The 11,460-nt window shown below is 36.9% G+C and overlaps 1 protein-coding gene across 1 annotated transcript; it reads right to left on the reverse strand.

The window, feature by feature from the left end:
• Window positions 1-3,449: 3,449 nt before the first annotated feature.
• Window positions 3,450-5,036, reverse strand: LOC137945373 (cytochrome P450 71A9-like). The gene is made up of 2 exons (XM_068791246.1): window positions 4,146-5,036; window positions 3,450-4,058 (listed from the first exon to the last, which is right to left on the reverse strand). Exons 1-2 carry the CDS (start codon window positions 5,034-5,036, stop codon window positions 3,450-3,452), a joined length of 1,500 nt encoding a protein of 499 aa, XP_068647347.1.
• Window positions 5,037-11,460: the final 6,424 nt, after the last annotated feature.

Raw genomic sequence — 11,460 nt, forward strand, 5'->3', positions numbered from 1 at the left:
AGAGTTAGGAAACCTACAATCTCTTCAGAATATAAAGTGTACCTTCAAGAGTCTGACATGGACATGGTACCAAAGATGATCCTATTACGTTTTCATGGGCTATGAGTGTACATAAATCCACATTATGGAACGATGCCATGAAGGAAGAGTTGGATTCAATGGCTAAAAACCAAGTCTGGGATCTTGCTGAATTGCCTAAAGGGGGAGAGGTCATTGGCTGTAATTGGGTTTTTAAAACCAAAAGAAACTCTTTAGGAAATATTGAAAGATATAAGGCAAGACTTGTAGCCAAAGGATTTACTCAACAAGAAGGAATTGATTATTGCGATACTTTCTCTCTTGTTTCAAAGAAAGATTTATTTCAGATAATCATGGCATTAGTAGCTCATTTTGATGTGGAGTTACATCAAATGGATGTGAAAATGGATTTCCTCAATGGAGACCTAGAAGAAGAGGTTTGCATAAAGCAACCTAAAGGTTTCATTTCGTAGGGGAATGATCACTTGGTTTGTAGACTTAAGAAATTTATATATGGACTGAAACAAGCCTTTCATCAATGGTATTTAAAATTCCATGATGTTATTTTTTCATTTGGTTTTATGAAAAATATCATGGATCAATGTATATACCATAAGGTCAATGGAAGAAAAATAATTTTCTTAGTCCTATATGTAAATGATATTCTACTTGCTTCAAGTGATTTAGGATTACTTCATGAGGTTAAACGATCTCTCTCGATGAAATTTGATATGAAAGATATGGGTGAAGCTTCTTATATCATAGGCATAAAGATTGATACAGACAGATCCCGAGGGACATTAGGATTGTCTCAAGAAATCTATGTCAACAAAATTTTAGAGAGATTTCGTATGAAAAACTGCTCATATGGTGTTGCACCTTTTGTCTAAGGTGACAAATTAAGTTTGGAACAAAGTCCACAAAATGATTTAGAGAGTGAAAAAATGAAAAACATTCTATATGCTTCCGTAGTTGGGAGTTTAATGTATGATCAGGTTGGTATAAGACCTGACATAGCATATGCAATGGGAATGATGGGCAGATATCAAAGTAATCCCGACTTAGACCATTGGAAAACTACAAAAAAATTCATGTGATACCTTCAAGGGACTAAAGACTACAAGCTTACATATAGTCGATATGATCATCTGGAAGTGATTAGATATTCAGACTCTGGTTTTTATGGATGCCTCGATTCCAACGGGATAAGTCTTCTTATTAGTTGGAGGGGTCATTTCTTGGATAGGTGCAAAACAATCTTTCATTGCTATTTCTACCACAGAAGCAGATTTTGTAGCATGTTTTGAAGCGTCATCATAGGCTATATGGTTGAAGAGTTTTATTTTAGGACATGAAATTGTTGACACAATTTCTAAGTCATTGAGGATTTACTGTGATAATTCTGCAGTAGGTTTTTGGCCAAGAACAATAAGAGCAGAAGTCGTAGTAAGCACATTGACATAGAGTTCTTCGAGAACATGTCAAAGCAAACAAAGTGGTTGTGGAACACATCAGCAATGGATTAATGATTGTTGACCCATTGACAAAAGGTCTACCACCCATTGCATATAAGGGACATGTTGAACATATGGGACTCAGTTATATTATGTAATTTTATGTAATTGAGATTTCCTTTATGTTTGTCTCACAATTTGTCAATTGAAAAACTTCATTAAATTCAATTTTGGCATCTCTTATTTAGTTGTATACATGAAGCTTAGAGAATAACAATGAAAGATCATCTTGAATGAGCATTTGGAAGTTCATTCATAAAGATATTTGTCACATAAGGTTCTCATTCAAAGGAAACAATTGCATTGTAATACGTGTAATACTTGTTCTAAAAGACTTACCATCATGAGTCATGTAATTTTATCTTCTTTGTTTGATTATACAGTTACTATATCTATTCTTGAAGATGTGTCAATATTCAATGATACATATTAAATATGTGAATGGATCAAGTCGAAGAATGTTAGCTCCATAATTGATCCATCTTGTGGAGGTTTCCTGGATGGTGGTGGTGGTAGTCGTTGGTTGTAACTGGTAGCAGTTAAAACGTCTCTATTTTTTTTTTTATGAAAAAAGGAATTTAAGTAAAGGATCTGGTCTAGTAGGGGGCCTGGGCGTTTTCCATCAACGAACCTCTGAATAGACGAGCTATTCCGATCATCTCTAGAAATCGATTGCCATGACAGGAGGTATGTTTCCATTTAAAGTTTAATAAATTTCATTATATTTTAGAAGTTCATATGAAGCTTTCAAAGATATCATATAACCGGCTCTTACGACCGTATACTTGTCTCGTCTTTCCACATTTTTTTCCAAAGGCTATCCTATAGCCAATGTTGTTAAAAAAAGCAAGGTTCAATTCACTTAGATTAACCAATCAGAGAATATCTCGCAACTGATTCCATTTATAACGCGACTTCCTCTTCTCTGACAGTTTGAAAAGATTGAGATCTCTGTAAGGTGAACAACTCCAAGGTGCAAAGCTTCCTCACCTGCATCCAATGTTTCCCTTAGGGAGAGAAAGCCATGTCCGAGCAGTCACAAAAGAGTTTCCTTTGCATGTATGTCACGGGCCGATTAGAAGTGCTTGTTCGTGGTTCTTAAATATTTCTCGAGTTGTATCATCGGAGGATATGACGATTGTAGGAAGGGAACCCAATAGGAGAAACATAAGAGAAGGATGGAAATGAATTAGAACACACTCATAATAACGAAAGATGGAGACGAGAATAAACAAACAAAAGAACTGATTTAAAAGAAAGATTGAAGCCAAAATACATAAGACTTTTATTTGAATTTAATTTAAATAAACTAATAATAATTTAAAAATTTTAATTTGAATTACTTCTAGCGAATTTATTTCTATAAATTCTGACCTTTGTTGATTCAAATGTCGATTTTTCTTTATAGAAAACTTCGATTGTAAAAATTCTTTTTGATTTAGAAAGTAGACTCAAAGATATTTTCTTCAATATATAATTTGAAATATGAAAGTTTCAGCAGGAAGGTGAGAACGCCAAAGAAATAACAGGTACTTGAACAAGAAAGGAAGAGAAAAAAGGTAATATACAAACCTTACTACTGGAGGTGATAAACCAGAAAAAGGACCAAGTTATCTCAGTGGGTTCATCGAGTCAACTCACACAACCTGCTTTGATACATGTTGAATTTCTAGAAAAGACAAATACTTCAGTAACTTGATGTAATTTGAGTACAATGAGTCTTTATTTATAATAGAGGAAATAAATAGAATCTAACTACAACATATAAGTAGATCTCCTTTTGTAAGACTTCTCTCAGACTCCACTATAATAATTTTAGCTCTGTGAGAATTCTTGTTATGAGACCCATGTAAAACCCTTTTATACCTGATCTTCTATATATAAAACAACTAGAAAAAAATAATGTACAATCATGTCCTAGATTTTGGCAGTGGCTACTAAGCAAAGTGGAATTTTCTTGTGAGTTGTAATCCCAATTGTTTCTTTTAAATCCAAATCCTCTTTTTCCATTCCAGGAGGAAGCTCCCAATCGAAACAGTGCAGAAGATTTGCAAGTACTAGCTCTACAGCCGGCACTGCAAAACTAATTCCAGGGCAGCTCCTCCGGCCAGTCCCAAATGGTATAAGCTCGAAATGTTGTCCCCTGTAATCTACTGGATTTTGGAAAAATCTCTCTGGCCTGAACTCTCCTGGGCATTCCCAATATTTTGGATCCAATCCTATTGCCATAACATTAACAAACACTCGAGTCTTCGCAGGAATCGTATAGCCTCCGATTGTAAATTTTTCTGTTGTTTCCCGAGGGACTGATAAAGGCGCTGGAGGATGAAGCCTTAGAGTCTCCTTAATGACATTTCTTAGGTACTCCAGTCCATGGAGATCGCTCTCTTCAACCCTCTCTTTCTTTCCGAGCTCTCTTCTCAATTCCGCTTGTGCTTTCCTCATAACTGATGGATTCCTCATCAGTTCTGTCATCGCCCATACGATTAATGAAGAAGATGTATCCGTACCTGCAACGAAAATATCCTGCAGCAGCACTAAACTGAGTCAGGCCAGTTTTCTGACCAGGACTAGAGCTTTTAGGGAGGTAATTAACAGAAAGTGGATACCAACCATGAGGACTCCCTTGACGTTGTTCATGGTGAGCGGAATCCTCAGACTTGTGCCCTGCTGAACTTTCAGCAAGACGTCTACAAGATCTTCGTGGTCTGATCTCCGCACTTCTGCGTTTTCGTGCGCTTCTATAACTTCATCGAGAAGATCGTCAAATTGTCGAAAGATCTTCTGTACCTTGAACTCCAATCCGGTGAACTTGTGGATCCACTCCAGATGTGGGAAGAAATCCGCAAGAGTGATGGCCCCCGAGAAGGCCTGATGTTCTGCTAAATTATCGTAAAACCTGCTCTTACTACCATATGCTTCTCCCGTCTCGCCATATTTCTTTCCAAACACTATCCTACACACGATGTTGTTCACGAGAGCAAGGATTAATTCACTCAGATTAATCACTGTGGAAGAAGATCGAGCAATCGATTCCATTAATAACGAGACTTCCTCTTCCCTCACAGCTCGAAATGATTGAGTTCTCTTCAAGGTGAACAACTTTAAGGTGCAAAGCTTCTTCACCTCTCTCCAGTACTCACCGTATGGAGTGAAAGCCATGTCTGAGCATCCATAGAAGAGCTTCCTCACCGCGAATGTCGTAGGCCTGTTCAAAACGGCATTGTCGTGGTTCTTGAATATCTCCCTAGCAGTGTCAGCGGAGGATACCACGATTGCAGGATAGGAACCCAGTTGGAGAAACATGAGGGGGCCATGTCTAAGCGACAGAGTGTAGAGGGATCTATGAGTCAACTCACCGAATTGAAGCAGATTTCCAACGATCGGGAGCTTCCTGGGGCCTGGGGGAAGTTCCTTAGTTTCAGTCTCTTTGTTACTGTTTCTCCAAAGGCACAAGCACGCAAAACTGGAGACGAACACGAGCAGAAGAATGTAGAACGACATTTTCAGTGCCGGAGAGTATTTGCAGATATTAATCTAGGTGGTCGAGCAGTTAGAACGATGACATCTGAATTTAACATAGCAGGCAACTTGGCTCAGCAAAAAATTATTTTTAAAATATTTTTTCCTTGGCCATTTACAGCCAGACAAAGAGGCTGTAGGACACAACTGCTGCTTTCCTTCGGTGAATGAAAGTCTTCTTCTGGCATAGAAAGATGAAGTTTCAGACGGAACTATTCGTAAATAGGTCTGTCTGTCTCTTTCACAATACCGATAAGAATTTGAAAGGATCTCATTTTTTCTTATATTTCAACTTTTTTACACTTTTAAATTGACAAAAATTTGTACATCATATATCAACTAGTGTGTCAAAGGACATCGGATAGGATGTAGACAAAGGAGTTTTTCCATATCCGGTAGTGTGAAACTATCAAAAGAGATAATTAGTGGAAAATTGGGGCATCATTATGCCTTGTTAAAATCTTATTTTTCATCTTCTATTTTCTCATTTCATACAATATTTTGGTATGATTGACACCACCAATAATTTGGACGGTTCATGCATCTTCCAAAAACTGATTTAAATATATTATTTGAATAAATTGTATTCAGAGAAGTCTTATTAAAATCCAACTCTTACCCATTGTTACAGGGGATGTGATGCTTTATATTGTCAAAGGTGATCTAAATTGGAACTTAAATTGATTAAAAGCCAATTTAATGAGTACCTAAAAATTGGGGGATCAACACAATTCCATTTAAAATTGTTACTCTATTTCCAGGGAGCATTGTCCTAGAATTAAAGTTATCACTCTTAGCCAAATGACATCTATAAGAAAGAGTCATGATCAGCAGTTCTTAGGTACAAACAACTAAACCCAATTGAGGGATTTTTTTATAATTTTCACGAACCCTCAACGCAACGTTGAAGACTCCTCAACACGAGGTTGTATACTTCCCACAACTCCAACTTTATATGTGTATACGACTAACATGAATATAGTTGGGCCATCCTGGGTAGAAGTGGTTGAGACAAACCGAACCCCTTGACGTAGCCAGATGTAGTTCCACGAACCTGATGCACAATGAGACTCTCATCAACTAGCTCACTAACATCTTGTACTCTAATACCAACCAATGCATCTACTCCTATGAAAATAATATAATCAATTATAATTATTTTTGTTCAAAATAAAATATATTATTTGTAAGAAAGTTATACTTACAATTTTTTCTTCAGATCCATCAATCCACCCATACTTGGACTGACGAGAAAACCAAAATTGCTCAATACCAGAGCAATTTGCACCCCCACACATTTAGCAGAACACGTGCATGTAAATATATTACATTAATAGTACATCTTAAAGAAAATAAAAGACTTTGACCTTGTTGTATATCGAACAGTTTTTAACTAACTCATAATTATTTATTATTGTGAGATTATAATTTAAGACTCTTGTCAAAATTTTAGTAGTGTCTCCTCTCCCTATACCCCTCATGTTATATCGATATAGTTAGTTGATGTGAACATTTTGCATGTTCTGTACAATGGTATGAACTATCATTCCATGTTAATGTGAAAGATTTATATGTTATTATCCCTATGATTAGTTTCAAATTACACTATCTTAGTTCCATATTGCAAATTTTAAAACTCATATTATGCTCGTATTTTTTTATGTATTATGTAATATTTTGACTCTACATTGAATTATCTTTTTATATTGACATTATTGTTATAGTTATTCCCAATCAAACTTATGGTCCTATAACTCTTCTTCGACTATGCAACCTAGTAACACGGTCACTCGTCTTGAAACGCATAAATACTGTTGAATTTCTGGGGAAAAAAGACAAATAATTCATTGATACTATTATAAATAAGTACAAGTAGCCTTTATTTATAATAGAAAACAAAGTAGAATCGGATTAGGATATCTCTTCTGGGATGTGCTAGCTAAGTAAGCTCTCTTACTCCAACAATACCAGTGGCACACTCAGCCCCTTATCCATCTCAATTCAGAGAAGAAAAACTAAACTGCAGCACCACAACACCCCTTCCGTGATACGTGGATCGCCCTGGCTCTGTCTACTGGCCTGTTCGACCACATCTGGGTGCTGTTCTACAACAACTACTGTGACTATAATGGCGGCATGCCGGCTGTGTTAGATGCATGGCACCAGTGGGGGACGTATGATAATGCTACCGATATCTTCTTTGGTCTTTCAGCAGCTCCTAATGCTACAAACCGTGGATTCTTTCCCAGTGATGTTATAGTTTAAGAGGTTTTTCCAGCAGTGACGAACAGTTCCCGAAAAGGGGGACTAATGCTTTGGTCTAAGAATTACAGCGACCAGACGGGTTACAAATCTAAGATCAAGAGTCATGTTTGAAGACTCGAAGGGAATATATATGAGGCTGGTAATTCCAGTTCAACGCATTTTGTGCAGCAGAAAACCCCCTTAATCGCAGCCTAAACCATTTTCGATTCATATTCGTCTTTCGTTTGATATCAAATCTAGTTTCTTGTTGGAATGGGAATAAATTAAAGATCATTAGGACACCATGAATTGTATCAAGTAGTCGTTGGATCGACGAGATGTGGAAAATAAAAAAATCCTGAAATGAACAGTGCTTATATATTCGGATCATAAACTAGATAAATTAAGGTCTATCGAGGATTTGCCGACAATTCTGATTGATTAATGTGGAATCCTCTGCGAGTTTATCCACCATCAAATCACACCTCAACTTAATATCTTTCGTGCTGCTAATCACGGCGTCGGATTCCTTCCTCACCTCCACCGAAATAATCAGGAATAGCCGGAACGGAATCCCGGCTCCTCCATTCTCCTCTTCCGCCAACTTGGCCCGGAAAGAATCGGGCAAACGGATGGCAGTCCACCCGGTCAGAACCGTAGCAAAATCCGTGACGTTCCGGCGCTCCTGATAAGACGAGGAGGGTAAAAGTCCATTACCCAGCTCGACGCCGCAGTAGCTTATGGAAACGAGGCTGTTCTTTTGAAGAAGACGAATCTCGTACCAGTCGTTGCGGTTCTCTGACCGGAGGCTGACGTTGAATTCGGGCCAGAGAGTGAGACGGGAGGAGGAACCGGAGGAAAGATCGAAACCTTTGATTGAAATAGATTGGAGTGACAGCTTCAGGGAGGAATAGCAGTCCTGACTTGCAACGTGGTAGGCGTCAAGGATGTTAGGAACAAGAGGAGAATCAGGCCGGCGACGAAAGACAAGGAGAGGAAGCAAGCAACCCAACACATTATTTTGCCAAAGTCGCTTTTCTCCGTTGCAGACATCGGTTCTCGTTGGAAGGGAAGGAGAGAGAGTGAAACTCAGCTTGCTCTGGTCTGAAGTGCAGACGCCATACATAGGAAAATAGTTTTTGTAGTAATTAGTACGGTGAAGAAGGAAGAGAAAACAACGAACAGATCCGAAAATCCATGCTCGCCACAGTTTTACCAGTTCATATACCTTACATGCTTGCCTAGTGTTATACATTATCCTAATCGCCCACATATATTCGGGAATTATTTTTCCTGATCCAACTAAAACGGTTTGAAAAAAATTGCAGCACACATGCAGTAAACTAACTGATTTATAAATTATATTTTAATACCAGAGTTCCGGCAACGGAAATGTATTTTTTATTATTTGAAAGTTTATTTCGAAGAGTTTTAGTATAATTTTTTAGGGGAGATTCAAATAACAAAACTAACCAAACATGCTCTAGCCTCCCCCTTCCACTTTCCTTCGTCATCGTCCCTTTCGTGAGTGTAACAGAAACGTCTGTGAAGAGATTTGAAGACAACTTTTCATCTATTTGTAGAGGTGAAAAGGCAGCGGGTGGCCTCCACTCGGTGAATGGAGCTGATCTTGTTCGATTTGACATAGAAGAAAAATAGAAAAAGAATTGGTAGGAGATCTCATTGAAACTCCTCCCACACGGCCCTCTTTAATGAAGCCAAGAAACCAGTCTTCCTTTGGTTCTTGGTTTTTCTATTCTATCTGAATTCTTACAAGCAAGAGAATCATTGTTTTGCAATTAAAATAAGTGTTTTTTCTTCAAAAGCAGTGATTTAAGAATCACTGCTTTCATGTGAATCACTGCTTTTTACTACAAATAAAAAATCATTACTTCTCTAGTAAATCATTGGTTTTCACTGCAATCAATGCTTTAATGATTTAAGAAGCACTATTTTTTTCCTAACATCAAGAATCATTGTTTTTCATAGTAAATTAGTGCTTTTGTCTCTAAAAGCAATGATTTGAGAACTCCTAGTCTTTCTTGACAAGCTATAGCATTCACAAAGACACAAATCTCCACTGGCTACCACAAGAACTAGGTATCTTGCTTGCACGAAAGTTAGTCTTCAATGTAATGGAAAGTATAAGTTGTAAAATTTGAAGCAACTTACAATCATGAGCAGGCAACATCCAAAAAGTATCATTTGCTTAGGTCTTAAAGGAAGAGAAATTGCAAGTTCATTGGATATTTCACCTAAGGCAATTTAAGATTTACAAAGTAGGGTAGTAAAAGACCGGGAAAGCCTAGGTTTTATACTTGTTGATTTCAAGAATTATTTGTGAAGAAAGTGCCACTAAGCAATGTAAATTGGTGTAGTCGGAGCTATCATTCGATATTTCAAAAAGAAGCAATGTGAGAATCCAATATTTTTTACTTGTTTCAAGTAATGAAAATTGGTATAGTTGGAGCTATCATCCAATATTTCATAAAGAAGCATTGTAAGAATCTAGCATGTTTTTACTCATTTCAATTAGATAAAGAACAACAAATAACAAAAAAAAATTGGGGCAAATGCAAGATCTATATTAAATTATGGTCATTTTGGTGATGTGGTCTTCTTTAACACTATGTATAGATTGAATGAGTATGGGAGATCATTTTCACCAATTCTAGGGGTGAATCATCATAACCAAACCTCAATGTTCGGTGGTGCACCGCTATATGACAAAATAAAATTCATTCATTTGGCTATTTGAAACATTTCTTGAAGGCATTTCACGGAAGAAACTGAAAATCATACTCACAGACCAAAGTGCACTACAGATAAAAGCAATTGTCATCGTGGTGCCAAAGACACAAAATGCCACAAAACATCTTTCCAGTGTATGAAGAGGATGTGCATGTTTGTGTATGAAGAGGAGGAAGACTTCTTAAATGCTTGGGGTAATAATCTTGAGGTCCATAATTTCAAATAATAAAATTAGTTGAAAATCTATTCAAGGAGAGACAGAAGTAGGCCAAGGTCTATGGAAGACAAAAAAATTTCAAGTATTAAAAACATGCAACAAAGTGAGATTTTCAATGCAGTTTTAAGGAGGCACTTGAACTCAAAACTTGACCCTATTTGGTTCCTTGAATAGCTTGCAAGGTCAGTGCAAGATCTTGGTTACAAGGAGTTGCAAGTTGATCCCAAAGCAAGTCAGAGTATCCCTATATTGCTTGCACCTTCTAAATTGTTGAAGCCAACTTCACAAATATATATACTATCTTTATCCTTTTCTAAGAAGAGTGAAAGTAGTTTCTTGCCACGGAAGTCCAACATATTGGAGACAAGGTTCATCTGAGTAAATTAAAGTTACTGATCATTTAAATAGCCACATATCACATATGGATGATATAGACAATAGTAACTTTAATATGAAGTGTAGTTGTCGTAAGTTTGAGTTTGCTAGAATTCAATATCGTTCAATCTTGAAGGTGCCTCTGGTAGAAGACATTCATGTGTTCAATTCTGTATATACGTTGAATCGTTGGTTAAGAACTACAAAATCTGGTGATGTAATGGATAATCAAATGTTTGTCACACAAAGATATATGGATCTATATTACAAATTTGGAAAAGTTGCATTGCATGCAATAGAACATGAATCAACATACCAAGAAGGATGTAAAATATTTGTATAGTGAATGCAACAAGTGGATGAGACATTTAACAATTTTTATAAAGAGACGTCTTCTAGGGACAATTTTGATAATAACAATATGATGGATGTGAATATAATATCAACCACAAATCCGATAGGAATAGCCAACACTAGTAAACGGCATAGAGGGGGTAGTAGACTCACAAGAATTAAGGGGTCGCTTGAGAAACTACGTAATAAGAACAAAAAACAAAGTGATTCATCTCCTCCTATGAGTAATAATATTATTTTCAGCATGCGATATGTCCAAGGTGATGCACCGACGACTTCATATAATCTAGACTCACAACCTACAATACTCTAATAGTTACAGTAAGCACTGAATAATTTCTTTAATTTATTTGTTATTTGATATTTTGGATTGATTTTCTAAATGTCTACAAGTAGCTGCTAATCCTTATTGATCCAATGGGCAACAACTTCCACAAGATGTGGAGAACATTAATTCCCTGCATG

Source organism: Aristolochia californica, unplaced genomic scaffold, assembly GCF_029961685.1.
Source record: "Aristolochia californica isolate CCGP_79_NKW_82.1479 unplaced genomic scaffold, dmAriCali1.0.hap1 SCAF_1, whole genome shotgun sequence".
In the NCBI taxonomy this organism is placed as follows: Eukaryota; Viridiplantae; Streptophyta; class Magnoliopsida; order Piperales; family Aristolochiaceae; genus Aristolochia; species Aristolochia californica.